Here is a 27,737-nt window from a genome sequence, read left to right on the forward strand (position 1 = left end):
GGAGTGGCGGGGACGAAAGTGGAGGGAATCACGGGAGTTGGCGATCACTTTGTGTCTGCATTTCTTCGGACTTGAGCATCAACATCTCGCACTTGACCGTCACTTTTCTTTCGCATTTCATAGCCATGTGGTAAGTCTGCTTCTTGCGATATTCTGGAGAATGTTCCTGCTCGAGATCCCTTCAATCCCCCTGATCCAAAATTCTGATAGCTAATACAATCTCCCCGCTTTGCAGTAAACACATTCTGAACGCCCAAGTGGCCATCCGCTCGCACTGCTGTACGCTCTAATCGACTTCGCAATTGATCACAGGGGATTGACCGAAGAGATCTAGGCCGAAAATGGTTTGACTGCGCCGAATGCCACCAGGAGAGCGAGTCACACATGCTCCCAAAAGAGCGCCGAGATGGTACGCCCCTATTCGCCGGTTAGCGCAAGTCCAGCAGTCTGACATTCCACGGGGTAGATCTTTGCATGCAAGAAGTGCAAGAAGTGTTTCCGCAAGGACGCTGCTGAGTTCGATGAGACGTATGCAAGGAACGATTCAGAAGCCAAGTGGCAGCGAGCTAATTTTGCTTTTAGTGACGAGTACTGCCCACACTGCGATAATCACTTTGTCATTGACGCAATCGAGCCCGAGGCACGACTACACGTTGAAGGTGAAGATGCTCGTATGGACAACCGGTATGTCGAGCAGTCAAGGCCTTATGATTGACCGGATGCTGACCATATCAAGTATGCTCAAGGACGAGCGTGTTGCGCGCGACAAGGAGCGATCTCTCTTCAACATTAGGGATGTGTCGGACCGCATGGGCTAAACTGTGCACCTGGGGGGGAATGACAATTGGCAGGCGCAATTTCATGATGTTGACGATTTGATGGTTACTGTTTCTTGCGATAGTTCAAGGCAGATGGAAACTCCCTTGCCATCAATACCCATTACTGCGTTGGTGTACAATATACGATACGATAGAAACCGGGAGATATGTTTTGAACTTCATGATTTTGGATTCTCGTCCAGGAAAGAGACCCAACGCTACTGTAAATTGAAACAAATCGACGATCCAGTCACCTCTCAGGCTCTGAATCCTTCCAAGTCTATCAATTAATCGGTCGACTCGCCGCCACCCGGCCGGGTGAGGATAGCCGCCGTGGTGGTCCCTGCCCGGGTCTTCTTCTTGGCCGCTTCCTCCTGCTTCTCGGTCTCGATGGTCTTCACGTACGACTCGATCTGGTCATCTGGGAGCATCTCAAGGGTCTTACCGGGCGCCATGATGGCGACCTCGATGTTCTTGGCACCTGTCTGCACAACCTCAAGCAGAGACTTGATGGTCAGCTGGATTGTCTGCTCACGGTCCATGTCGTCCTGGTGGTTGCGCTCAAGGAATTCGCGGACTGTCTTGCTGGAACGACCGATGGCATTGGCTTTCCTGTAACGAGAGAAAAGATATTAGTGTTCATCCATTAGAGTCCCTAGGCTCGAAAGACACCTACCAAGCTGAGTAGATTCCAGATGGCTCGGTCTGATAGAGTCGCGGGGTGGAGTCGTTCTTGTCAAATCCAACCACCAGCGTACTGATACCGAATGGACGCACACCACCACTCTGTGTGTATCTCTGCTGCACACCAGCAATATATTTCGTAATATACTCGATGCTGGCGGGGTCTTCGACTGTCAGGCGGTGGGACTGAGCTTCTAAGCGGGCCTTGTCGATAAGGATGCGGGCATCGGCGTTCAGTCCAGCAAAGGCGAGACAGGCGTGCTCATCCACCAGGGCGATCTTGGAGGGGGTAATGCGGGTATCTTGGAGCTTGAGGGCGGAACGCTTTTCACAGCCGAGGACGACGATGTCCTTGCCTTTCACACCAACAGCGCAAGTTCCTAGAATCACCGGTTATCAGCATATTGTGTTTTTCGATGAAGAAATGGGAGCGACGGCAGAAAATGGAGCAGAGAAACCTGCTAAGGGAACAGATCAAGGCGAGCTTACCTCGCTTCACAGCCTCCATGGCATATTCAACCTGGAAGACGTGTCCATCGGGACTTGGGATAGGGTTAGAAGACAGAGTCTGGAGCTGAAGTGTGGCTTGTACGCCTCGTACCTGAATACTGCGGTAAGTTAGTATGGTATAGCTTTCGTCCTGGTCAGGAGCAAAGGGAGCTGGACGTGGGGAGCTAGCTTACCTGAAAGAGCTCGGTCGTATCCGGACATTGTGAATCAAGGGGAAGTGGATGAGTGGTGATTAAAGGTGGCTGTAAATAACTCGTTTAAAGGAAGTAATGAGGTAGAATAAGGGCAATGCAGAGTGTCAAGTAGCTGAGGTCAATTGGGTTGGAGCAATGACGGGTTCCGGGCGGTGGACGCGAAAGCCAACGGCTGCCTCCAAGCGCTTCCACGGTACTTCCGTTAAGTATAGACGCACCATAGTAATTCTATGTACCTAGCAGTTGACCTATTTTCCCAGTTTTGCAACAGAAGTGATTCGTCTTATATTGAAGTGGATTTTTGAAGTAGAAAGACTTAAAACAGACTTGAATTCATTTACAAGCTACATAGGTTGTTAAGTACACCTATAAGAGTAAAATGTACATATAAAAACACCAGATTCTACTAGAATTTTATATAGTCCTAACATGAGACAATGAGAAATGAAAAATATAGACACAATGATTCTTTTTTTTTGCATTCACAAGTGCTTCGACCCCGAAGAGATGCTCGATTCGATGCCCAAGCTTCAAAGTAAATCCCCAACACCCCAAACGGAGTCCCAGTATATCCCCACCCAGATCAAGACCGTGAATTCTCCGACGCTTCCCATGAAAGAGTGCAGAAAGGGAGCCAAATATCTAAAATGCAATGCCAAAAGCAGGGCAAACCCAACGCAAATGTGTCCATGCCTGCAGACAATAAACCAGAGATGGGAACATTCGAAAAATACATGCACCACACCCCTAAAGGGGCTTAATCCCCTTAAAAAACAACCATATAGCGCAAGATGGAAATCACAAATATGGAGAAAAAAACAAAAACCAAATAAAAACAGACCAAAACCCGACGATAAAAAAGCATCACGCAAAAAAGCACAGGGCGGCGAAGGCGAGAGAAAGAAATCCGAAATCTTCGACAACGCTAACCCGCCTGCTCCTTCCAACCCGATGCACCAAAACCGCAGAATCCCTTATACAAATGCGTATCAACGAATATCAACCAACGCAGAAACCCGCCACAATGCAGGGTTGCAATATGGACAACATAAGCGTGAGCGCCCAGTTCGTGAGTGGGGCGTGAAGTAGGTACAACTAGACCCATATTTAAGCGGGCGACTTGTTGGCACCGGAGCCGTTGCGACGAGAGTGAGCGTCATCGGACACCGTCAGACCACCGAGACCACTCGACAAGAAGGCGAAGGGGTCACTGGCACCATCGGTACCGTAGAAGGCACCGTTCGAAGCGCTAGTGGAGGGAACACCGTGGTCCGCACCAGTGAAAGCAGCCTGAGTGGCCGGGTTGGCAAAGGAGGCGGCGGAGTGCGAGGTGCTGGACGAGCCGTAGCCCGAGTTCATCTGACCCATCGGAGGGTACGCACCGGGGGTGTTGTTACCGAGACCACCGGACGGTAGAGCGTAGTTGTTGGGCGGGCCGCCGAACTGCTGGCTGAAACCACCGAATCCGCCGGCGGTGGAGGGGAAAGGAGCAGGGGCAGGAGTGCTGGCCATCGAGTTGGGCCCCATATTAAACTGCGACGGTGGGTCCATCGGGGACGGGAATGCCGAGTCTGCCACGACGGCAGCGCCCGAGCGAGGGGCACCGCAACGTAGACAGTTGATGTTCTTCGCAAAGTTGTGGTAGCCACAACCCTCAGAACCACACTTCCAATCACCAGCGCGGAAGGGGACAACGCCGCCGTTGCCACCCATACCACGCGAGTGACCACCACCCATACCGTGACCGCCGTGGCCCATGTGAGGAGGCATCATTGATGGCGGGCCATAGCCGTAGTTTCCGTAGCTCATTGGGTCCGGTGCGGCCGCCATGGCGGGGAACGAGCAACGGAAGCATGCTGTGCGGCGCTGGAAGTTAGAGAAGCCGCAAGACGGGCAAGTCCAGTCACCAGGACGGGGGCGGTTCTTGGAGGGCGGGAAAGGAGTGAGGATCTCGGCGGCCCGGTCCAGAACCCGGCTGGAAGAGGGAGAGACCTCAATCGCCTTTTCGTTGAGCGCACGGCCGTTCATGCACAGGCTTTCAGCAGCCTAGTAAACAGTTAGCAGGCAGAACATAAGGATAGAAAATGGGAGGTTCTGTATCATGAAACAGCTCGAAACCCAGGATGAAAACTCACCTCCTCGTGGGAAGAGAAGACGGCAAAGCCAGTGCCAGTGGGCTTGTGCTGGTCTGGTGTCCGCAGAGTCCAGAAGGCGATGGGACGACCACCGAACTGGGTGAACCAGCTCTCCAACTCAGACTGGGTAGTATCGTGGGGCAGGCCACTAAGGTGCAGGACCTTGCTCCGTTCCGCCAAAAAGGCCCGAACATCAGCATGAGCATCCATGGGACGAGTGAGGATCTCCGGGTGTTCCTGGGGCGGCTGCGACTTGCGGATCAAGCCACGAAGCACACGGGCGAGAGTGACAGATTCCTCCATGGCCCGGCGGGGCGAAGCGGGGGCCAAAGCTTGCAAGTGGAAAGGAAGGTTGTGCTTAATCGGGGCGGACGACTGAACGGGCTCGACCTCAAGGGCAGCGCAGATGTTGGAGAGGGAGCTGGGACCGAAAGGCAGCGACTCGGGATGATGGGTCTGCCAGCGTTGATATTCAGTTCGCAGGTCGAAAGTGCGGGAATGCTGCAGGTATGCGGGCAGCACGACGGCCTTGTCGCGGGCCTCGCGGGGCAGCTGCACCCGCAGATCCCACGAGTCCAACGTCACAAAAGCAAACTCGAGGTGTTTGCTAGTGAGGTGTTCCTGGGCGAAGGCGTCGAATCGAGAGATGGCATCCCGGAAGGTCCCTGCGGAGCGAACGTGTTCCCATGTCAAAGTGGTCAAGCTCGCTTCGGAGAATTGTTAGCCAAAAATTGGATTCCTCGCAAAACCCAATAGAATCTAAGGTTATTTCAAGGCGATCTTACTGCAAAGCGGGGTGATTGGAGTATTGACGGGCTTGACGAGAACACTTTCACGGTGCAGCTAAACAATTGAAAAAAAAGGTGTCAGCTTTTGGGTTGACCTCGGGAGTAAATTGAATGTTGGGTAGAGAAGATGTTTGGGGGGGAACGGACTTCCTCGCAGGTCTTGGTGTCCAACAAAATCCATCCTAACTCGATGACCTCAGCCGAGTCCTTAGTGACATATACGCCATGTTCGTCGCAGGTGGTTGCAACGTGGATGACGATGTATCGATCCAGCTTGGGGGTTGGTGCTGAAACGGCCGCCATCGCTAACTTGTCCGGTGCCAACGGAGCGGCAAGGGAATCCCGGGGGAAGATGGGGAGGAAATGTCTCTGCGGGAAAAGCAGAAGACAAAGACAAGGCCGGAGAAGAGAGTGGTAAGAATATAAGAGAAAGCCCGGGGGAGGAGAGAGGGAAAGGGGGGGGAAGAAGAAGAAAAGAGCCAACTCGGTGGAGTTCTGAGCGAAAATGAAAAGTTTCGCTCACGGGGGGAGACGGAGATTATACAATTACAAAAATGAATCAGATCGAAAGTTTTTCTTAAGAAATTAAGGAAATGACAATCGTTCTTCGGTTCTCTCACAATTTCATGGAATCTTCTATCCTTCAAATTCCCCTGGAAATTGTGTGTTCGGACTGGTCTTGACCGTGCAACCCCAACCCGGGCCCAGATCCCTGTCGGAGTACGCCTCGGAATTAAACGAGTAGGATTAAACGAGTAGGATGAGTATATATAGTAGATATGTATATAGGTGTATGTCTCTATCTCTCTAGGTAATGGCGAATACTGTTGGAGACTTCCAGAACTACATATGTGTTAGTATCAGATACGTCAAATCAGTAATACGAGGCAAAAGCAATTACCAGGACAGATGTACTCCGTGGCTAGGTAGATATACGGTGCAACATACATATGTACATATGTAGCTAGAATAGCTAGAATGAGATAAATATAGACAAGATAGTTAGATAAAATGACATTCCAAATGACAATGGGAGTCTCTCCGCTGTCAAAAATATATCATCACGTGGCACATCACGTGGATATAGATATATCGAATCACGTATGTTGTATAGAAGGAACTCATAGAATGGCATTCATGCAAAAGGTATTCGAAAAATCAGACATTGAAAATATGTACAGAAACCTAACCCCAAACACCTAACTTCAACCAACGCCAGACCTGGTAAAAATCATCACTCATCACCCGTCTCTTCCTTGATTATTGTCCCCCGACTAGTATCATGGTCATCTTCATCTTCTTCCATAATACTGGGTTCAATAGAGACAATGGGGCGATTGGCTGTAGCAGAAGTAAGACGGCTATCACCCTCACCCTCGTCTTCCTCCATGATACTTGGCTCAACAGAGACATGACGACGGCTGTAACCACCAGTAGGGTCCACAGAGCGACGGACACTACCGGAGCGTATACTAGCTCCATCATTGTCAGGGTCCTCAGTGCCTTCGCGAGGACGAGCACTAGCAGCGCGACCATCCTGTGCAACGGCAAGGATCTTGAGGACAGCGTTCTTGGCCTTGACGAGGGCATTTCGGCTGGAGGCTTCAGCGGCGAGACCTTCTTCAATGGTTTGGTCCAATAGCTCCTTGACCTCGGTCGCGAGGGCAGTGTTTTCAGGATCGATTTCAACACCCGTAGCACTGCGAATGCTAGATCGGAACGGATCGTCGCCTTCGGGGGCACGGGAGCTAGCTCGTGCAGGTACTGTAGGAGCAGCAAAGTAAAGCTTGCTGAGGAGGGAGAAGAGAAGCTTGCGTTCCTCGCGTGAGCAGCGATTGGGGGAAGCGCTGACACCGAGCACACGCTCGAGGATCTCCTTGACTAGGGCGAGGTGAACCCATCCACAAACGTTGGAGCTTGCAGCACCGCCAGCCAGGATTCGTTCACCGCCGAGGCCAACGACCCGGCGCTCATCAGTCCACTCAGAAAGCATACCAACAACACCTGCCATGAGAGCCTTGACCTCACGCTCGCCGACGCTTGGATCGATTTCCCCATCACTGTCCTCCTCGGCCTCAAGCGAGTAGTACTCCTCCGCGGCATTCATCACAGCACGGATCACTGGGACGGCCACTCGGCGCATGTGATGTGTGTTCTCCACACGAGAATGGCAATATACAGGGAAGAAATAAGCCAATGACTGTCTTAATGCTGGATTTTCACGAGTGCGTGGGTGGTAGAAGGAGACCACGAGGGATAGCAACAGAGTTTCAACGGCATTCTGATTGTGTTCCTGGATTGCGGGTGGGACATTCGATCCGGAGGGAGCGAAGGCGTTGGTGAGTAGCAGCTTGCAGAGAGCTGCTGCTGCTCCAGACTGCACACTGTTGGGCGAGTTGGCTCGCAGAGCTCGGGCGAAAACCTTGAGCAAAGGCTTCTGCATGGCGGGTGGCGTGACGGTCTCGCCATCAGGCTGGGTAACAGGGGCGAGTAGGGATGGGTGGGTAGTGATCATATCGCAGAGGATTTGTAAAGCTGTGACCTGCAATGCCTCGTGACCCTTGCTGTAACAGTGAATGAAGAGAGTCATATTTTCTTCGGCCAAATTCTGGGAAAATTAATCGTTAGCGAACCTCGTCTTCGATCAAGAGAGAAGATACCAACCTTGTCAAGCAGACAACAAAGGCCCAAGCACAAGAGACCACGCTCTCTAATTGGAGCTTCGTGACTGCGAACAGCGGGCACCACAAGGTTATTGAGCATAGTGACCAGGTTCATGTTCTGCTGCAGATGTCCCTGAACATTCTGCAACATGCACTGAGCAATATACAGACACTTCATATTAACAACAATCTCGCGGACGACCTTGGCCTTGGCTTCTTCCTTATTAAAGGGAGTGACCTCCTCATCCCCGGGAGTTTCGGAGCGCCTGCTGGTGTCGTCACTGATCTCAGACCTAGCAGAAACAAAGCTATCCTCGGTGGTGATGGTGTCGTGAACTTCGGCAATAGCTTCTAGAACAACACTGCAGAATTCGGCCTCTGCTGCAGCATCAGGCCCACAGACACAGCGGAGTGTTTCAATAACGAGTTTCGTGCTCTCTTCCGGCAGTTCTGGCACGGCCAAAGTCTCTCGCAGGAGCGAGAACATCTTGCGTCGACCGACCTCATCGCTGTAATCTAGAGTGATGGCGATGTGGAGTAATTGTTCCACAACAAATTCGTGCTCGACAGCGTCATCATCGTTCGCTTCACCAGACTCTTTGGAAATCTTTTTCCGCTCCAAGAGATTGGTGATGTATTTGCCTAGGAAATAGGCCATCGCGGTGACCTCCGGCATCTTGTCATCTGCTAGGCTGTCGTACTTGCCTTCGTTCTCTACCCGGCAGAAGTCGTTGAAGGACCGTAGCAAGAACGCGGATTCACCGGTTAAATTTTCCCAGAAAGGCTCGTCAAAGACAACAGCTTCACGGTAATCGGCGCGGCCTTCCCAGAACCCACGCATTGCCTCATGTGCAATTCCGCTTTCCATTCCAGAGTTAACAACGTCAATTCTCTCCAAAAGCTCCAGTAACGCATTGATGTTGGGTTCAGAGCGCTGGCCAGTCGGTCCCTGATTCGGGTCATTGTTCGTGCCAGCGCAATCTTCGACCCATCTGTCGTAGAACAATTTGGCCGTAGCCTTGCGAACACTTTCATCACGATCACGTAAACCCCATCGGAGGAGCTTTTCTCTCATTGACAGAGACAGATGGCGGAAGTCGCCCAAGGTAGGCAGAAGGCGTGAGTACAATGCGCGCCTGGTAGCGGCATCCAGATCACGGGCGCGCTCAAGAAGATAAGGAAGCGTCATTGGGGCGAGAGGGAGGTTTGTGAGAAGCGTTTTGCGAACATCGGCGCTTGTATCGTTTTGCATGATTTCGATCAGCTTCTCAAGAAGAGCAGAGTTGTCGTCGCCATCCTCCTCTCCATCGTCTCCCGCCAAACGTCCCAATCCCAGAACTGCCTGTACCCGAACAGAGGCCTCTTTATCACGGAGACGCCTCAAAAGGTTCTGCCTTATCGCAAGGTATAGCTCGTCGTCGATCGATTCCAGCGAGTTCACAATGTGGGCGGTGATTTGAGTTGCGCGGAAGCGTACCATCTTATCCTTGGCTCCCATGATGGGCCCAATAAGCGCGATGAGACTAGATGTGAGGCGGGCGGTTGGTGTCTCGGTACTATGGTCCTCGTCTTCACCCGAAGCGAAAATCTCATTATCCTTCTCCGCAGCATGACTGAGGAAAGTACCCAAGAAGCGCAAAATCCGGTCTCCAACAGGCTCGCTCTTCTTAATTGTGAGTATCCGAAGCATGCAGCGGCCAACTTCCACGTTAAATCCCTTCTCGGCCTCCGTTTCCTCACTAGGAATCAATGCCTCCTCAGGCTCTTGATCGTTCCCTTTGTTATTCTTCTTTTGTGAGATACCACAGCAAAACTCTTGGAGCTTGCGCAGACGCACAACGAGCTTTCGGTGACCGGTAGTCGAGCGCTGAGCATCCGCAAAGAGCAAGCTCACATCGCGACGCAAAGTGGGGGAAGATGCTGGCTCTGCTGGTTCTTCGGGTATCGCAAATGATGGAGTAACGGAGCCAGCACGCCCAGACGCAGAGGGCTGTGCTGACGACCTGCGTGTCGTTGCAGACGTCGAACGGGCGGCGACTCTGCCAGGCATTGTTGTGTTGTTGCTAAGTGTTGATTATTCGAAGGCGAAAAGCATCGCAGACTGCGGGACCGATCAAAGGAGTGGAGGCCTTGGCGGTAAACAAACAGCCCAAAACGGGAGGCCGATAGCCGATAAGGGTAGCCAGCGCACGTGATCTGACTAATGCCGATCATCGGAGGTCCGCGAGCTCGTCATTTCCCCGAAGGTCGATGGGACCATTTGTTCCTGCATTGCAAGTCAAGTCAGGATGTTTCGTCAAAGTGTTCGGCGGTTCGCCACTACGGCGGCTCGTGCTGCCGAGGGATCCACTGCCTACTGCACCCGGGTGTCAACAGCCCAGGGCGTTGTCAATGGACTGACCGAGGGTATGTTTAGCTTGGAGGGCACCCTTGCATACAAGTTTAAGCTGACTTTGATACTGCAGCGATTGGCAACACCCCACTTATCCGATTGAAGAAGCTCTCCGAGCAAACCGGTTGCAATGTTCTCGGAAAGGCAGAGTTCCAAAACCCCGGAGGTAGCGTGAAGGACCGAGCAGCGCTCTTCGTGGTCAAAAACGCCGAGGAGAAGGGACTCCTGAAGCCCGGTGGCACCGTGGTTGAAGGAACGGCTGGAAACACTGGTATTGGACTGGCGCATGTGTGTCGGTCAAAGGGCTACAAGCTCGTGATCTATATGCCCAACACCCAGTCCCAGGGCAAGATTGACTTGCTCCGTCTGCTGGGAGCGGAAGTATACCCGGTCCCCGCAGTGGCCTTCGACAACCCCCAGAACTACAACCACCAGGCGCGCCGACACGCTGAGTCACTAGACAACGCAGTCTGGACCAATCAGTTCGACAACGTTGCGAACCGTCAAGCACACATCGAAACTACCGGGCCCGAGATCTGGGCACAGACCCAGGGCAAGATTGACGCCTTTACCTGCGCTACCGGAACCGGAGGTACCCTGGCTGGTACTACGCGCTATCTGAAGACTGTCAGTGACGGACGTGTAAAGAGCTTCCTCGCCGATCCTCCGGGCAGTGTTCTCCACAGCTACATCCAAAGTGGTGGCACACTGATCGATCGTTCTGGCAGCAGTATCACTGAGGGTATCGGCCAGGGCCGTGTGACAGATAACCTTCAGCCCGATATTGACTTGCTAGATGGCTCTGTGAACATCAGTGACGAGAAGACTATCGAGATGGTTTACCGCTGTCTGGATGAGGAGGGCCTGTACCTTGGTGCCAGTTCCGCGATGAACGTCGTGGCCGCCAAAGAGGTTGCCGAGAAGTTGGGCAAGGGTAACACCGTTGTGACCATTCTCTGTGACGGTGCTTATCGGTATGCTGATCGCTTGTTCTCCAGCAAGTGGCTCGAGAGCAAGAACCTGCTTGGCTCCATTCCCAAGCACCTGCAGAAGTACGTTGTGTTGCCTTAGAGGACTGTATAAATTGAATAAACTGTATTCTCAAGTGGGCGTCGGAACTCCAAATGAGTAAATTGGGGCGTGCATATAGATAGGGATCTGACACTGTTCAAGTTCGCATTTGAGACGGACATGGTATACAGTCTGCTCGAGGAGACGGTGCGGGTTTGATGGAAGTTGTTCAAAATTATTTAATAAGACGACCGAATATGTAATAATTGGTATCAATTGTGAGAGGTGAGTCTCGAAAGGCCAGTGTATATATATCCACGCTTGGTATTGTACAAAAGAGTAAAGAGTCAGACCCAGGAAGATCTAATATGGGGTAAACCACCATGCCGAGGCCATGCAATGCAGGCGTCAAACAAGACATGCAACACGAGGGAGACAGGCCAGAAGAACCATGCTCCCAGCAAAAAGGACAAGAACAACCGAAACGCCCGCAATGCTTTCGTTCTATTCCAGAACGCCAGATGCCGTAGAAATGTACAGGTCGAAAAGCGCAACCAGGTCAGGCCGCCTGGCAAGAAAAGAGCCAAATGACGGAACATGGTCATGCTTTCAAGTTGGATCCGAATGAGACATTTACTCATCACCGGGCATTCTCATGTAGGCATCAATAGCCGCACTGAACGCCGCGAAACCAGCGCAACCAAAGGCAGCAGCCTGGGGACCCGCCTTTGCGCCGAGAATACCACCAGTAACACAACCAGCGGCAACGCTGTTGGTAAGGTCGTTCTTTGCGCGGAGGCCTTCGATGCAGCATTCGGTTCCGGAGTAAAGCGCACCGACAATACCGAAGTTCTTAGCAGAGGACCAAGAGCGGGCGCCCATATCCTTGAAACCGCGGCGGACTTGTTCGCGCCAGGGGAGGTCCGCGATGGCGCGGCCCTGGGGTGTGAAGGTCGAGTCGTAGGACATCTAGAGCGCGTAAACGTTAGATATTGGATTGCACATCAATGATTCGATTGCCAACTTACACTGGCCATAAAGAGACCGAAAGCACCACCAAGACCGAAACCCATGGTACCCGAAATGACTGTCTTGATAGGGCAAGACTCCATACCACGTTGCATCTATACTTCATTAGAATTGGACAGAATCCACGTCATAATCGACGACGAACCATCTTGACCATAGCCTGCTCTTGTTCGTTCATTCCCTGGGTGTCCGGATTACCTCCCAGGGAGGTCATCGGGATCGCGGTGCCTGTTGTGCCTGGAAACGCCATGTTGATAGTTGATGTGGGTAAGGTTTGGATTGAATATGGTCGTATATCGTACTCGCTGGATCGGATCCAAGCTGGCCTGAAAGATCAATCCACTGGACCTCGGCGAGAAAGCGTGAGCAAGTAAATCGAGAACGCGGAGATCTTGCGGAGGCGACTAACTGAACCGCAAATTTATTTTACGGGTAACCAGAAAACCCTGAAGCGCAACCACGCACGTGATGTACCGACTCCGCAAAATCATCGTGCCGCTATCGGTATAACGCATGGAAACAACCAACCATAAAAGAGCCGTGGTTTACGCTGAATATTCAAAATCAAATACAGATCAAACACAAAGAAAGAATGGAAACTCGTTGTATTCATAAAGCTAAAGAACCAAAAATAGCATTTCTGATCAAATCAACTGATATTTCAACAAATCCTGAAAGCAAATCGAAGCCTACATAAGTACTTCGAAGGTAGTAAAGGAAAGAAAATGCATCGACAAGAGAAGAAGCAACGCTCTCGTATGGTATAGTTCGAAGGTCGTAGCCCTACATAATTCCGTAGGTAGGGCCGAAGAAAGTATATACATGGAAGGAAAGCAAGAACCGTATTAATCCTTCTTGCTGTCCTTGCGACTGAGCGAAGGAGAGGCAGTTCGCTCTGGAGAAGGCGACAGCGAGCGCTCCCATTCTGCCATCAGATTGGACGCAGTACGTTGAAGCTTCGAGGGAGCCAGCTTGGTAATTGCAGGCCAGGGAATGCCTTCAGAGGCACTAGGTTCAAGCGCAGAGGAAGCCGGGTTCAAATCGCCAAAGCTAGGAGCGGTGGTCAGCGCATAACGAGGTTGTCATAGATGAAATCAGAAAAGGTCGAACGGTACCTAGCGCTGGTTCGAGGGCTACTACCCTGTGTAGTGGGCGAGTGATCATGTTTGGATTCGACCGTTGATCGGCTGGATGAGGGCGTGTGCGTCTTCTGCGCTGATATGGGCGTATCCCAGTTATCCCAGTCGTCGAGATCTTCATTCTGCGCATCGATAGAATTACTGGAGGGGTGATGGCGCTGTTCGGTTTCGGTCGCCTCGTTTCTGTTGGCGGCTTTGCTGCCGGAGGGGGTGCGCGGAGCGCTCGAAGACTTCTGAGCGGGTGTATCAATGCCGAATTCGTTCCAGAAAGATGTGGAAATTTCCGCCGGCTTGGTGTCTTTACCAGTTTTTGTCTCCGCCGCTGGCCCCCTTCCCCGCGAAGACGATGATGACGATGACCGTGATAGCTTGCCGTCCGCTAGCAACCGTTCTCGACTCCGGGATTTCGCCAAAGAATCCCGCTTGCGACCATTTGGTGGTGCCAATGAGTTGGATGATGTGTTTCGTGTTTGCGTGCCGTTGATTCCTTCCTCGCCCACAGTCGCTTGTCGGATATCTTCCAAAAATGTCCACAGACCTTCGCGGAGATCGGATGCCATTTGCTTGCCGGTGCGCACCAAGGCCTCCCGGGAAGGAGGAGGAAGCGTCTTTTGCCACTGTGCGAGTAGATGTTCCGGTACCTGGCTCTCGTCTAACTGAGCACTCATCAAAGCTGCATTACTGCGGTCGACAGATGGTAGTGTCGCAGAGCGTGGGGTGCGACCCACACGTTCAGCATCTGAGAGACCTGGTTCTCCGCGAGAAGAAATGCTGGGACCTGAGACCGGCGACAAAAGAGACAAAGTCCGAGTATGTGTGCCGTGAAACACTCGCCGACCATTACTCCCAATCTTGGTCCCTGGGGCGGGGGCAGCACGCATGCTAGACCGACGGTCTAGATCCCGGCTCATCCGTTCCTGTGACACTGTGCTCGTAACAGAGCTCATGCTTTGTTCCCGGCCATGTGAGCTCGGAGCTTCGGGTGTTGGGAAATCAGGCGACCGCAGGGGCATTAGTGGTTCCGCGTGGTTGATCTCCGCGCGCTTCCTCGACTTTTCAGACAGTGCCCACTGTTTCTTAATAGTCGCTAGGTCTGCTTCGGCCCGAGTAAGCTCCTCGCGAAGCTCCATGACCTTCCGCTCCTGCGAGGCGATGGCCCGCAGGAAGTCATAGCCATCATCCGGTACATCAAATGCCATAGGTGTTCCCGGAGGCTGAGCGGGGGAGGGGCGAGTTGAGGGCTGTGTGGCTGGTGTTATGGAGCCGGGTGAGGTGATGTTGGAATCGGGTGTCTCAGGTTCGTTCAGATTGATGGGGAAGTTCAAAGTCAGGCGTTTAGCATGGCGGGACGTCTGCACACGGGGTAGTGAAGATATTCTCTTCTGAGCGAGCGACGATGAGCGTGAGAGAGTATGGGTGAACTGCTCGGAACCAGAGTCCTGCTGTGGCACAGCTGAATTCTGGTTATCCGGAAATGGACCATGGAGGAGGTTCTCCGCTCCCGGAAGACTCTCCATTGTGGACCAGCCAGTAGGGGAGATCAGGATATTTCAAAAAGTCATAAGAGAAACAAAACAAAAAAGAACAGTAAGAACAGTAAGAACAATAACAGAGAGTTGACAAGGGGAGAAAATAATAGCTCCGAGTCTCCTGAGTCCAGCCCACAGCGGGTCCCGCACGAGTCGTGTTTCAGGGGGCAATTAATTATCTTATTAAGCCCGTTTCGTGGAGGTCTTGGCATCGAGGTATTCGGGTATAGATCGACATACATCGTGTGAACTTGTATATCATTCTAAACAGTAAGAAGGATATATTGTGGCTCAAGAGTCCGTGGTTCAAGCACGGAGTATCTCAGCTGTTACATATGTAATGTCCGTTAAAGACTGAAACATTCCCGCCATGTCAACAGCCCTAGTTTTCCAAGGTTGCTAGTATGCAATGTAGAGAAGGCTACTACCTACCTAGGGAAGTAAGTCTGGAAGGAACAACAGGGCGCTCCCTTGTTCAAGGCAGGTGCGATCGAGTCACGAGATAGATTAGGAAAGTACGCAAGTGCTCATTCGAGGAAGGTACGTGTTCTTGGGGGTATAAAAGGGCTCCTCCCATATTTCTTCCTTTTCTCTTCCTCTTCTCTTCTTTCTCTCAGCCCTCTCGCCCACTATCTCTCCGTAGCCCCCGGAGATAGTGCAGGCGAGGCACAGGGCCGTGCATCACCTATACATAAAGACGTCAACATTACCAAGGTTGTTGAGGTCCATATAGGTCTACACCAAAAACAAACCGGTCTTTCTCGTGGAAGTTCTTTGACAAAGTCGTGGCTGAGCCTTCAGGCTCCATAGTCACTTGACAGGTCCCACGGAATACATGGGGGTGTTAATCACATCCTCTTCCAAGATTGTATTGTATAGTTCCCTATGTACCTACGTACATAGGTAGTCACCAAAATACATTCCATCTTTTTTCGTTCACCAAATGCCTAGACTACATATGTAGGGTACAGATTTGAAACAGAGACACCCCCGATGGATTGACGTGACAGGTTGAGCCTGCGTTCAGTCTATGTGGGCACGTCACTGCGAGACTCCAAATGTTGTGGGGTCCCCGGGTGGAAGGCGAGAGCTTGACGGCCAATGTTGTTTAAGCTTATTTTTAGCGGCTGCACACTAAGAATTGGCTTCCCAACTGTTTATTTATGCGTTTACAGTGGAAATAGTCCCTTTATCATAAAAAAACCAAGTTAATGCCCTTCTACTGATGAGAAAGCGACAAAGAAAAAGGCCGAGATAAAAATAGACCTCGGGAAGATTGCAGGGGTTGACCCGTCATCCGCAATTCAACCGCACGCCGGAGCCAAGCGCGCATTCGCCAACAACCGCGTCTTCGTCATGAACTGGAGAGCATGTGCTCCGCATATTCGGTCCAATTCCAGGCTTATTCACAGATCGGGGATTTCTACCCAACTTCCCATTTCCGCGTACCGACTGATCTCCCCCTTTGATCGAAAAACTGCCTGGTCGCGTCGATGCTCATCACAATGGACGTCCAACCCGAGAGTCTTCCCAGTCTTCGATCTCGGCTTACTGGATTCGTCCCTCAAAATCGAGGACGAGCTTGCGATGGGATATGAGCCCGATGAGGTGTACACGTACCCCGCCGAGCACGAAGAAATCCTGAACGACAGGTACCAGATTCTGCAGAAAATCGGTTATGGGCCCACGGCAACTATTTGGTATGCTGGTGATCTTGTGTGAGTGTCTCATCTGAGCCGGAACGACACTGCTCCAGTTCTCAGTTTGACAACAGGGAACCGAGATTGGTTGTATTGAAGATCTATGTGGTGGACCATATGCTCAGGACTTATGGACGGATCCACCCACCAAAATTATACCAGGAGAGCAAGTGCCCTCTTCACGAAGTTCGCGATCGCTTCTCCATCAAGGGTCCTCGTGGCCGTCATATTTGTGTTGTTCACGAGGCACCGTCGCTAGACCCAGAACAGGTGCATGCGGGGGACAAGCTGGATCTCGACTCGGTGAGGTCTACGATGAAACAAATGCTGATTATGATGGATTTCCTTCACACCGATTGTTATCTGACTGCCCGTAACTTCCCTCGCGATTTTTTTCTGAGGGATGAATGACTGATTCCCAGAGTAGGCATAATGCCAAACAAAACACTCAACGTTGATTCCGGCGACAGACGAGTTGCTGGACCCAGCAATGACGAGCTTATCACCCCAATGATACTCCCAGGCGACGGCGTTCCCTCCGTCTGGACTTCCCGGACGCTGATATGTCCGGTATCGAGGAAAAACATTGCAGGCCCCCTGAAGAGGTCTTGAAATCAAAATTGGACCACAAGGCAGATATTTGGGTTGCTGCGGTCGCTGTGGGTACTTTATTTTGAGGCAAAAGAAAGACACTTACATAGTTTATCCAGACATGGAATTACACCAAATCCCAAGGGCTCATCGAGGGACGGAACTCAGACGGAGCCTTTGATGACCGGGTCCACATCGCGGAACTGGTTTCTCTACTGGGACACCCTTCACCAGAGTTTCGCGAGAAGACGCGACTAGCCTCCATGTTCTGGGATGAACAAGGAAATTGGACGGGCCAAGCTCCCATACCAGAACGAAGTCTCGAGAGCCTGGTAGCTGGAAATGACGGCGAGGATGTAGAGGGTTTCTTGCAGTGGATGCGAAAAGCGCTACAATGGGATCCTGAAGATCGGCCAACGGCTCTGGGGCTCTTGCGTCACGAGTGGATGTCCCGAAAGACGAAGCCTGTGGAGGGAGAGGGTATGGATGTATCCGACGAGAGCACCCAAACCTAGTCTTTCCATTTTGTATGTCATCTGTGGCGATTGTATAAGTATATGTATATATAATAGAAGCTCCACTCAGTCAAACTCCACTCAATCAGAGGCCTGTTGGACTACAAGTTGAAACAAGCTCGAAAATGTATAGAATCCACCAGAAACTAGCTTGCTCAAGAATTCAATTGCTCTGAACTTCGACATCCAACTATACATCTCAAATTGTAGGTGTTTGCTCCTTAGTCTCGCTTTCCTAGCTTGCAAACAAGGTAAACTCCGCGGACATCTTCTGTTGGTCTGTTTTTCTTATACTTCCGTTCATCAACTGGACCTGCAGAAATCCATTCTCATAGTCCATGAGAATCTACCCTTTCTTGACTCATAGATCATAATCTGGTCTCTCCACATATCACCAACGAATCAGCTCTCAGATTCGCTTGGTCCTCCAGCATCATTGGTCTAGTGGTAGAATTCGTCGTTGCCATCGACGAGGCCCGTGTTCGATTCACGGATGATGCACAAGAATTTCTTTTTTCCTTTCTTATTTTTGTTCAATTCAGCCATTGATCAAATTGTAGACTGAACGGGGAATACCTTTTCATCCTCCTGAGAGGAAAATTTCATGTTCGGATGTGAGAAGTGTAAAAAGTGCGAGTAATGGGTAGAGATTGATAACTATCTTCAATTAACTAGACTCCATTGATAGAGTGGGTCAACAGATAGCTTGCGGAAGAAAACGGACATGGTGACTGCCGGTGTGATTGTATAGAGGCTTGGATATCTCGGCATATCCCAATGTAAGAGAACAAGGGGGGAGATACAGGGAATGGCCTGGTGTAGCCGCTGAAAGTATTGATTGGTTTACAGCATCCTATCGAGACTTGCTACTTGCGTCTTGAGTTCTAAGTGAAAATTCCCTACCTTGCTAGTATCGGAACAGCATCCTGGCCAAAGCCCTAGTCATTTGATTGATTATCTTCATCCCCATAACACCGTACCTTCTCCCTGAAGCAGGCAATGGCCTCTGGGCTACGAAACGTGTACCATCTTCGAAAATACTTTGACATGTCTTCAATTGTGTTATTTGACCACAACCCGAACTCAATCGTCCGCCCCTCCAGAAGATCCCGTTATTGAGGTATTTCTATTAGTGCGGTATCCTCACTTTTCACTATAATGTTACCATTGTCTCATGTGCAGATTATCGACACGTATTACCTGCCAAAGTCTGGTTAGAATCATATTTTGACCCCAAAAAAGGATTGTACTAGTATCCGCTATGGTAGGTACCTAGGTAGGTAGGTAGGTAATCAATTCAATTCGTCAATTTCAACCTATTTCCTCATCCTTGGTCGTCGTGTTTGACCAAGTCATTGCATATCGCTTTATCCCTTTCATTCACACGAGCACAGAAGTCAGTAAACATCCGCTCTACCTCACTCAACTGCTCATTCTCTTGTGCCTTCCACTGGCTCCTTTGACATATAATGATCGAACGTAGTCAAGCAATTCGCCCTTCATCTGAAGTAGTGAATCAAGATCAAGAGCTGGCTCGTTGACACGCTGCCAAAGTGGTGCCAGCGGGCCTTCGGCGAGCCCAGTACAGGGACATCAGACTTGCAATCAGCGCCTATAATGCGATAGTGGCCAATTGGGGAGGGAATCTGAGAAATGATGGAAAGGACAGAGTATTCGCAACGCAGCGCGGCAAAGCTGTCAGGATGGAGCTAGAAGAAGACCAGCAGGGACTAATTATCATGGGTGATAGACTGAGGTGAGAGTTGGCTAACCACGCAGAGATCCCCGTTTCGTGTTTTGAGCCCAGACTTGCAGATTTCTTGACAGTTCGTCCGCCGGCAGAGGTCTTCCATTGCCTCGCATTATGGGGATGCCAAGACGTGGATTCATGGGGTGGACGACCTTGTCGTTTTGCCTCTGGCTGTGGTCGATCTTGCTGTGGGTCGACCATGTTTAGAGGCTGATGGTCCTCCGTGGGTGTCGCTTACATCGCAATAGCAACAATGAAGAAGTGTGAGGCGATAGATGAGAGATGGCGGTGAGTGAAGGATACTTGCTTGGAATTGAGGATCAGGTCGTGCAGGATGCAGGTACGTCAGTTGGCTCGCCCTAGTTGGGTAGGAATGAACACTTCGCCATTGTGCTCCCGGCATTGAGAGTTACGCTAATATAGACCGTAGGATCTCTGACTTAGAACCGGAGTAGAAATAGGTCGCAAATATGGGTGCGTCACCTTGTTTACCTTGTCTGCAACGTCTCTCCTCTGATACTTGCATACGTATGTAGCAATGAGCTGGGGTGGAAAGTTGTGTTATCGCATTAATGCTGCAGCTACCCCCTCCCATGCTTGGATGAGTGAAGGGGGCATACCAGGCCGGATTCAAACCCGCTAGTTCTAATCGACAAAGAACATTAGTAACCTTCAAAGCCATCAGAGAAAAGTTGTTGCTCGTTCATGATGCAAAGTCTAATAATTGTGGCCATTACTTACTATTTAAGTGGAGGATCTGGACAACAAGTACAGCTCAGTTTTTACAACTTATGATACCTCTTCATCAAGTTTCTTCGCACCACACAGCCACTATGTCTAGCGCAAATGATGAGAGCCACAAAGCTATCACGGCCTTCTATAGCACTATGATTAGCACGGGTACCGCCAGGGTTGGCCTAATGGTTGACACTGCCATTTTCGCTAGAAGCAAGCGCGAGCGGAACCGTGCAAGGAAATCTGCACTCGAAACGGCAGTGAAAAAGAAAAGTGAGCAGGTCAGTCCACTCCCAATATAGTGTATGGATGTTTTTGTCACTGACACACGAGCAGCAGTTGGGCACTCGGGATACAAGAGCCCATATTAGTAAGGGTCAACGCGTACGAGTCATAATATCGCATACTCTGACGGCTTGCAAATATGCCCTGGAAGTTCTACTTCTAATGTTACCTTGGGTAATATAACATGTGTATTCATAAGGACAATAGATAGAATGGTGATATCAGTTTATGCATGCGTACTCCTTAGGTAGGTACCTAGGTACCTACCTAGGTAGTCTTCTATTTGAGCTATTGGCCAGACCATAAAATGACCCATGGATCCATCAAGCTTCAAAGTGGGGACTTTTCTCGGGAAGGACCCACCTTCTTATTTGGTGGATCACGATAGACCTCGGGAACTTCCATGGCTGCTTTGCCTGGTAAAATAAGAGAGACATGAATTTCTCCAAGTCGACATCACTGCCTGAAGAAACTTCTCTAGGTTGTCTGCTTGCTGGCTGGTTGTTTCCATGATAGGGTTTTGTCTTCCGGAATTATTCAGGGCGAGTAGTCATTTTGGCAGCGCGGGGGCCGGGTGCGCGAGGAAGGACTCACTGTGGTTAAGAAGGAGACTTCTGTTCGAAAAGGCCATGTAACAGCCCTTGGCTAATGTAAGGGCGGTGGTGTTAGCCGGGGCGGTACTGTGGGTGAAAAGTCTGAGTTATTGAACTGGCTCAACCTGATCCTTGTAAGCAGGCTTGCCTGGCTCAACCGGAGAAAGCGAGAATATGGGAAAAACTAAATACCTGATAGCAGGGTTGGGGAAGGCGCTGGCTTCAAATGTTAGACCAGTGGCATATCAAGACGATGCAGCGTAAGACTCAGGCATGAGCCAAAGGAAGAAAGTGAAGAGACTCTCATAATAAAAGGTCTATATAGAAAAGGAGGAAAAAAAAAAAGAATCCGTACCCCAACTACTCCTGGTATGAGGATCGAAACCCTGACCAGTTTCACCATTGACTGAGCTTCCCAACGCGGTATCACCCGGGCTCATTGTTCCACCCAGCAATCAGATGACCTCGTGTCTCTCACCCACTCGGCCACCCAGGGAGGATTTTGGCAGATTACCTTGGACTATAATCAAATAGTCAATCTAGAAATCCTTAAACCAAGCTATCCATTGCAGTTGCCACTCAATGGTAAGGAGATGGTTAGTTTTCATATATTAGATGTGTATGTAGCTGGTTTATCCAGGAGATATGCTTATTTGGATTTAGATCCATGCATATGCATATGCAAGGCTAGAAGATACAGCACACCGCTAGTTGCAGTTCTATTTGATACTTCCTCCTACATATTTCAGAATGCTTAGACCGTTTCCATCTCTCAAGATATCGTTTGAGCACACTTCCTATCTCACTACTGGCCTCGAGAATGGACTCTCTCAATTGGAAAACAGACATTGACAATGACAAGGAGGTACCAAAGATCAACTGGACCGCTCTCCAGGAATTTGTCATCAACTTGAGGAACAGCAAAAGCGAGAAACCAACAACCAGAAACTGTCACATCCACGAAAAGTACAACCTGGGCGGCCTCCATCTAGCCAGGATTCTCGAATTCGACGATGGTATGAAATGGATAGCCCGAATCCAACTGCACAAACTCACCAGCGAACTCGAGAAACGACTCTTCCACGAGATCTCCACGCTCTCTATCCTCCACGAGCAAACAGATGTCCCCGTGCCAGAAGTCTACGGCTACGAGACAAATCCAGACCTCATCGGCCGTGCATTCATGATAATGCAATTTATTCCCGGAAACACAGGAACGGACTTTACGGGTTTCTGTAGTAAGGATATACCCCCTCAATTCCAAGCCAAGTTCTATCACGAAATGGCACGCATCCATGCAAGTCTCACAACCTCCAGAGCCTTCGATATTCCAAGTCCATCTAACAAGTAAGCCAGGCAGCGATATCAACAATCCGGTTCCCGCAAATCGGCATGATAGCTAAGCGAGCTGACGGCACATACGAAATCGAAGCGATACCAGATCTGGGGGGCCCATTCAACACGGCAACAGAGTATTTCACAGCATGGGGCGAGCACACCACGTTCCCGAGATCAGAGGAAAGCATGAGAGCTATGCTACCGGAAGAGTATAAGGACGATGTCATCGAATCGACTGGCGATTACCCACGACGGATCAAGGAGCATCGGTTCGATATCACGGTTCGAAATGAGGGTCCTTTCCCACTTAAACATGCCGACTTCCTCCATAGCAATGTCATTGTTGATGCTGAGTTCAATGTACTGTCGATTATTGACTGGGAACATGCCGGTACGGTTCCCTGGGAGAGGGTTGAATTCCCGATGTTCCTATACACGCTTCCTCCTGCCTTGGATTTCCCGTGGAGATATGATGATGATGGAAAGCCGTTGGCTGATGATACAAGGAAGTTATGGGAGAAACGAGAGGAGTATGTGCGAAGCGTTGCGGAGGCTGAGAAGGAGATGGCGTCTGACGATGGACTTTCTTCAATATTGGGGTCGATATATTATCAGAATCTGTCATCGTGTTACACGAGGTATGAAGAAGGAAAGCTGGGGATTTATTGTAGAGCACTGGACGATTTTACACCGGATAGATCTGTGGGAGTACCCATAAAGAAAGGGAATGAGGATTGAATGGCGTTTGCTTCGTCTTGTTTCTGGGCACAGTTATATTGGAGGAAATGCGAAGCGAAGCAAAAATCAAGACATTTATCACATTTCAGACGTAGTATGTTCTAGTACTCCTCGAAATACCTAGAAAGAAAATCACACAAGACCAAGGGCCAATAGACAAAGACAGAAGCACAGACAGCATTCTATCAGGGAAAAAGAGAGTACAGAAGAAAGCGCAAAAATATTACACCAGATCATTAGGAACTCCGGGACCAGTCCCTCCAGAGTAAGTGACAGTAAACAGGACGAACGAACGGACACCAATGATGCAGCCAATGGCAAAGAGTTGTACAAGTGTCAGAACGCCAAATGGGGTCTATACAGCGAATGGAAGAAAGAGTAGTAAGGGGTGTTGAGGTGGATGTAGGTTGATGTCGGAAGCGTGAGGATGATTGAGGGAAACTAGAAGCCGCCCCAGCGGTTGCGGAGGCCCTCTGACCATCGCTGGTAGAGGACGTCGGAGAGTTGTTTAGTGTGTTCCATACCGGGTGCAGCTTGAGCAGGGACGGATGGGGGGTGACTGGGGTTGAGGTTCGGGAACGTAGGATTGCCGACGACGGTGGCTTTTGAGATGTGGGTTGTTTTGGGCCAGCACGAGGCGTGGCCGCGAGGGGGAATCCGGTTGCGTGGATGGAAGAAGAGTGGACAGGCGGGAGTCTGCTTGGAGCTTCTCGTTCATGATCCTGACGATGTGGTAGAGGCCTTCGGGGTCGACCATTTCCAGATCGCTCCAGGCTTCGGCGAGTCTGGAGATTGCCTCGCGCTTATCACCATCTCCTGTTGTTGACAGGACTTCCTGACAGGACATTCCCACTGCCTTGCTATATGCCCGTCGTCCAATCTGAGCCTCCTTGCTTGAAGTGTCGGTGGCCACTGTCTTTGGGCTCTGATTTTCATCAAATCCATGCTTGGCCGGGTTCAGATCGGTGGGGACCTTGTCCGATACCCGGCGGAACTGTCTGACTGTTGACGGGCTGTTGCCGTAGCTTAAGTCTAGACCAAGGGGCTGTTTGACCCCACTTGAGCGACGCTTGGTATTAGCCCGTCTGACAGACGGAGATCGGTCGGTAGGAACTCGGCGGACGGTGGAGTTTGCCTGGTGCTTAGGCGGTGGCGGCGGTGCGCTTATATGCATATCTTCAAGCATCTGAGTTGGATCAGGCGCGTTTTCCTCCTCCTCGTCGAATGTCATCCAGTCCGTGCCCTTGGGCTTGAACATTGGAGGAGGCTTGACTGTATCAAAGACCCAATCGTCATCATCGAGATCCTCGGGCCTGGTCATGGTGTTGAGAGACTCGGCATAGTACTTGACGTCTTTCGTCTCACCACGGCCACCATCCCAGTCCTGTTTGCGATGTATCAATTCTTGGAGTGCTTCAGACTTGCCCGCATTCCGGACGAATTTGTGCCTCAGGAGCTCCTTTGCGCTCGGCCGCAGATCCGGGTCCTTCGTCAGGCATTGGGCAATAAAGTCCTTGAATGTGTTGCTGTACTCGTTGCCTTCAAGGCGAGGGGCGGGGTTCTTCGGAATCAGGAACAGCACTTTCATCGGGTGTGTGCTGGCATGCGGGGGTTCTCCGTTGATCATCTCAATTGCTGTGATACCTAAAGACCAGATGTCTGCCTTGAAGTCGTATCCAGCCTGCTGGATTACTTCCGGTGCCATCCAGAATGGAGTTCCGACGAATGTATTGCGCTGCGACTTGATGTTGACCAGCTGCGCGGCGACACCAAAGTCTGCCAGCTTCACCTTTCCGGTCTGAGAAAGGAGAACATTGGCAGCCTTGACGTCACGATGGATCTTGCCTTCGCTGTGCAAGTAATCCAAGCCCAGGAGGAGTTCTCTGCAGACGATGGCCACATGAGCTTCGTTAAAACATCCAGGTTTTAACTGGGACGGTTAGTGGTGTACCTCACAGTAAAGGAAATAGCGAGAAACGTACCAAATCCAAACAGGAACCACCTCCGAGGTATTCCATAACAATCCATAGTTTGTGCCCCTTGAGGAAACTGGCTTTGTATTGTGTAACGTAGGGGCTAGCGCAGGTAGCCAAAACAGAAATTTCCTGTTGGATCTCCTGAATATCATCCTCGCTGGACTCGAGATCTATCTGAGAAGGGGGTCAACAATCGAACGGAAAAGGCGTGAATTGCAATTCGAAGATCAAAATATGAAAAGCGTACGTGTTTAATGGCAACAATCTCGCCGTCGGTCTTATCAATGGCCTTGTAAACGACTCCGAAACTACCACCTGCAAACGGAGAATACGGTTAGCCGACGGAAATGCGAAAAAAAAAAAAAGTAAAATAAACAGAGCTTTGGTCAACTCACTTCCCAGCTCCTCCATCACCTGGTAATGACTCGACATGTCGTCCATTGCGCAATAATTTAGCCCAGCTAGCTACTCCGGTCAGACAGGGAATGTCGACAGGGCTCATCCAAGTAATGAATGAATAGCTTGGGACTTTGGATGGTCAAGACGAGAGTGAAGAGGCGATGACAAGGGGTGGAGCATAAATCCCCAAACAAGCTCCGTCTCACATGGCAACGGGTCGCCTCAGGCAGCAACTGGGGTATATCAGCAAGGGGTCCACTCAGATGATCGGATTTAGCCACAACATGGCTAATATAGTCTTGGAAGGATGATCATTTACTTATTTTACTGGGTTTACTTGGAGATCTGCGTAAATACTTGTGAATGCTTGTGCATAATGTGATTATTACTTGCTCTCGGCTTTTGTTATGCTCCAACAATCCCTATACAACATTCTGTAAACGTTCGCGACTAGCTCTAAATATACTTGTATGGGTTCATGATTCCATTCTAAGATAAATTAGTTAGCAATTGTTCACACATAGCAGTGATACTCCACTTACCGGGTCATAGAGGTTCTTAAGCTGCTTCATCAGCTTCACCATCGTCTCGTTCTGACTGTAACCAATGAACTCCCGCTTAGCAACGCCAAGGCCATGCTCAGCACTGATGCTGCCCTGGCGTTTCTGAATCCACTCATACACCCACGGCTCGATCGCCTTCTCCACTTCCTTGCTGTACTGTCGCACGGCAACGTTCAAGTGCAGGTTGGAGTCACCCATATGACCATAACCAACAACGGCACGAACAGGGAAAGAGTCATCGTCACCAACTAGACCCTTCTCTGTGAGGAGGGCCTTGCAGTCCTCCACCAGCAGGTACAGATCCGACAATGGGATCGACACATCGTACTTGTAGGTGCCGCCCAAGTGGCTCAGGGACTCGGTGATACCCTCACGCCAGCGCCACAGGGCCTGGAACTGGGTCTCATCCTGGGCCAGAACACCGTCGGCGACAATGCCGTCGCCCATCACGCTCTCCAAGAACGACTCCAGCTTGGCCATGTCGTGCTCGGCGTTGGAACCGCTGGTCTCCACCAGACAGTAGAATGGATATTCACCCTCAAGAGGGTGCTTGTTACCTGTGGATTCAATGACCAACTTCTGGCTGCGACCGTCCATCAGCTCGAACGCGGAGAGAATCTCCGAGAGCTGACCCTTGGCAGCGAGGTAGGCCTGCTGGACCTGCTCGAAGCTCTCCAGACCAAAGTAAGCCACGTTAACCGCCTTGGGGCGCGGGGGACACTGAATAGAGACAGCAGTCACGAGGCCAATGGTACCCTCGGAGCCAATGAAGAGCTGCTTGAGATCGTAGCCAGTGTTGTTTTTGCGTAGAGTCGACAGTGCATCCACGATAGTCCCGTCCGGCAGGACCGCCTCGAGGCCGAGCACGCTGCCGTGCAGACTGCCGTAGCGGAGGAGACGCAGGCCACCGGCGTTGGTCGAAACATTTCCACCAATGTGGCAGGATCCCTTGGCACCCAGGTCCAGAGGGAAGAGGTGCTCCCGCTCGGCGAGATACTGGTCGGCAGTCTCAAGGATAACACCGGCATCAGCGACCAGCACACCGGAGGCAGCATCGAAGGAGCGGATCTGGTTCATGCGCGAAGTGTTGATGACGATCTCATCGAAGACTGGCACCGAGCCACCGACGAGGCCAGTGTTTCCACCCTGCGGCACGACAGCCAATTTGCGCTCGTTGCAGTATTTCAGCACCTTGCTGACTTCCTGTGCATCCTTGGGCTTCAGAACAAGCCGGGTGTGGCCACGGTACTTGCGCATCCAGTCGCTGTTGAAGGGTTCGATATCGTCCGTCGCGTCGGTGGTCACGCCATCGATCACGGCAGATTGGGAGCCCAGAAGCTCCTTGAAGTGTGCAACATCGTCGGCGGAGATCTCGGCGAAGTTGGGGTTGCGCTTGAGGTTGGGGTAGGCGTCGCTGGTGAACTTGATCTGGCGGGAATCGGAGGTGCGAGTGGAGCTGGCGCTGAAGGTGCGCGCAGTCAAAGGTGTGATGAATTGGACAGTACGAATGGCAAGTCTGGGACGAGGCACTCTGGCCCGCCGCAAAGCAGCTGTGATGTTCCTGGCACCAGACATGGCTGAGGAATTACAACATACAGGAGGAACAATTTTTGGAATGTCCAAGTGGAGATGCTCCGATCTGCCTCCGATCTGCCTCCGAGA

The 27,737-nt window shown here is 50.9% G+C and overlaps 14 protein-coding genes across 14 annotated transcripts; 6 read left to right on the plus strand and 8 right to left on the minus strand.

Moving 5' to 3' along the window:
• Positions 1 to 125: 125 nt before the first annotated feature.
• Positions 126 to 818, plus strand: N7489_001681 (CHY zinc finger protein; the record flags this gene model as incomplete). Its single annotated transcript, XM_056707436.1, has 5 exons — positions 126 to 130; positions 236 to 279; positions 335 to 409; positions 549 to 684; positions 737 to 818. The coding sequence occupies 5 exons, from the start codon at positions 126 to 128 to the stop codon at positions 816 to 818; spliced, it is 342 nt and encodes a 113-aa protein (XP_056571738.1).
• A 287-nt stretch (positions 819 to 1,105) lies between these two features.
• On the minus strand, positions 1,106 to 2,213 carry pre6 (proteasome core particle subunit alpha 4; the record flags this gene model as incomplete). The annotated part of the gene is made up of 5 exons (XM_056707437.1): positions 1,106 to 1,430; positions 1,495 to 1,882; positions 1,992 to 2,044; positions 2,104 to 2,110; positions 2,186 to 2,213. 5 exons carry the CDS (start codon positions 2,211 to 2,213, stop codon positions 1,106 to 1,108), a joined length of 801 nt encoding a protein of 266 aa, XP_056571739.1.
• Positions 2,214 to 2,341: 128 nt separating this feature from the next.
• Positions 2,342 to 3,295, plus strand: N7489_001683 (uncharacterized protein; the record flags this gene model as incomplete). Its single annotated transcript, XM_056707438.1, has 3 exons — positions 2,342 to 2,438; positions 2,664 to 2,797; positions 3,089 to 3,295. The coding sequence occupies 3 exons, from the start codon at positions 2,342 to 2,344 to the stop codon at positions 3,293 to 3,295; spliced, it is 438 nt and encodes a 145-aa protein (XP_056571740.1).
• Positions 3,296 to 3,313: 18 nt separating this feature from the next.
• On the minus strand, positions 3,314 to 5,432 carry N7489_001684 (putative RNA binding protein (Arp); the record flags this gene model as incomplete). The annotated part of the gene is made up of 4 exons (XM_056707439.1): positions 3,314 to 4,252; positions 4,342 to 5,048; positions 5,127 to 5,184; positions 5,277 to 5,432. The coding sequence occupies 4 exons, from the start codon at positions 5,430 to 5,432 to the stop codon at positions 3,314 to 3,316; spliced, it is 1,860 nt and encodes a 619-aa protein (XP_056571741.1).
• Positions 5,433 to 6,363: 931 nt separating this feature from the next.
• N7489_001685 (condensin subunit YCG1) lies at positions 6,364 to 9,842 on the minus strand (the record flags this gene model as incomplete). Its single annotated transcript, XM_056707440.1, has 2 exons — positions 6,364 to 7,737; positions 7,794 to 9,842. The coding sequence occupies 2 exons, from the start codon at positions 9,840 to 9,842 to the stop codon at positions 6,364 to 6,366; spliced, it is 3,423 nt and encodes a 1,140-aa protein (XP_056571742.1).
• Positions 9,843 to 10,080: 238 nt separating this feature from the next.
• N7489_001686 (cysteine synthase A) lies at positions 10,081 to 11,255 on the plus strand (the record flags this gene model as incomplete). Its single annotated transcript, XM_056707441.1, has 2 exons — positions 10,081 to 10,198; positions 10,258 to 11,255. 2 exons carry the CDS (start codon positions 10,081 to 10,083, stop codon positions 11,253 to 11,255), a joined length of 1,116 nt encoding a protein of 371 aa, XP_056571743.1.
• Positions 11,256 to 11,828: 573 nt separating this feature from the next.
• Positions 11,829 to 12,474, minus strand: N7489_001687 (translocation channel protein TIM22; the record flags this gene model as incomplete). Its single annotated transcript, XM_056707442.1, has 3 exons — positions 11,829 to 12,164; positions 12,224 to 12,319; positions 12,370 to 12,474. The coding sequence occupies 3 exons, from the start codon at positions 12,472 to 12,474 to the stop codon at positions 11,829 to 11,831; spliced, it is 537 nt and encodes a 178-aa protein (XP_056571744.1).
• Positions 12,475 to 13,069: 595 nt separating this feature from the next.
• On the minus strand, positions 13,070 to 14,880 carry N7489_001688 (DUF4048 domain-containing protein; the record flags this gene model as incomplete). The annotated part of the gene is made up of 2 exons (XM_056707443.1): positions 13,070 to 13,274; positions 13,340 to 14,880. 2 exons carry the CDS (start codon positions 14,878 to 14,880, stop codon positions 13,070 to 13,072), a joined length of 1,746 nt encoding a protein of 581 aa, XP_056571745.1.
• A 1,368-nt stretch (positions 14,881 to 16,248) lies between these two features.
• N7489_001689 (uncharacterized protein) lies at positions 16,249 to 17,698 on the plus strand (the record flags this gene model as incomplete). Its single annotated transcript, XM_056707444.1, has 4 exons — positions 16,249 to 16,610; positions 16,667 to 16,965; positions 17,020 to 17,162; positions 17,303 to 17,698. The coding sequence occupies 4 exons, from the start codon at positions 16,249 to 16,251 to the stop codon at positions 17,696 to 17,698; spliced, it is 1,200 nt and encodes a 399-aa protein (XP_056571746.1).
• Positions 17,699 to 19,197: 1,499 nt separating this feature from the next.
• On the minus strand, positions 19,198 to 19,649 carry N7489_001690 (uncharacterized protein; the record flags this gene model as incomplete). Its single annotated transcript, XM_056707445.1, has 2 exons — positions 19,198 to 19,393; positions 19,471 to 19,649. The coding sequence occupies 2 exons, from the start codon at positions 19,647 to 19,649 to the stop codon at positions 19,198 to 19,200; spliced, it is 375 nt and encodes a 124-aa protein (XP_056571747.1).
• Positions 19,650 to 20,281: 632 nt separating this feature from the next.
• N7489_001691 (uncharacterized protein) lies at positions 20,282 to 20,554 on the plus strand (the record flags this gene model as incomplete). Its single annotated transcript, XM_056707446.1, has 2 exons — positions 20,282 to 20,464; positions 20,486 to 20,554. The coding sequence occupies 2 exons, from the start codon at positions 20,282 to 20,284 to the stop codon at positions 20,552 to 20,554; spliced, it is 252 nt and encodes an 83-aa protein (XP_056571748.1).
• A 1,327-nt stretch (positions 20,555 to 21,881) lies between these two features.
• N7489_001692 (phosphotransferase family protein) lies at positions 21,882 to 23,137 on the plus strand (the record flags this gene model as incomplete). Its single annotated transcript, XM_056707447.1, has 2 exons — positions 21,882 to 22,362; positions 22,410 to 23,137. The coding sequence occupies 2 exons, from the start codon at positions 21,882 to 21,884 to the stop codon at positions 23,135 to 23,137; spliced, it is 1,209 nt and encodes a 402-aa protein (XP_056571749.1).
• A 508-nt stretch (positions 23,138 to 23,645) lies between these two features.
• N7489_001693 (STE20 family serine/threonine-protein kinase) lies at positions 23,646 to 25,554 on the minus strand (the record flags this gene model as incomplete). The annotated part of the gene is made up of 4 exons (XM_056707448.1): positions 23,646 to 25,067; positions 25,120 to 25,287; positions 25,361 to 25,428; positions 25,509 to 25,554. The coding sequence occupies 4 exons, from the start codon at positions 25,552 to 25,554 to the stop codon at positions 23,646 to 23,648; spliced, it is 1,704 nt and encodes a 567-aa protein (XP_056571750.1).
• Positions 25,555 to 25,968: 414 nt separating this feature from the next.
• Positions 25,969 to 27,650, minus strand: N7489_001694 (FAD-binding oxidoreductase; the record flags this gene model as incomplete). Its single annotated transcript, XM_056707449.1, has 2 exons — positions 25,969 to 26,001; positions 26,055 to 27,650. 2 exons carry the CDS (start codon positions 27,648 to 27,650, stop codon positions 25,969 to 25,971), a joined length of 1,629 nt encoding a protein of 542 aa, XP_056571751.1.
• Between the last annotated feature and the right edge of the window lie 87 nt (positions 27,651 to 27,737).

Source organism: Penicillium chrysogenum (assembly GCF_028827035.1).
Source record: "Penicillium chrysogenum strain IBT 35668 chromosome Unknown utg000001l_segment0_segment0, whole genome shotgun sequence".
Classification (NCBI taxonomy): domain Eukaryota; kingdom Fungi; phylum Ascomycota; class Eurotiomycetes; order Eurotiales; family Aspergillaceae; genus Penicillium; species Penicillium chrysogenum.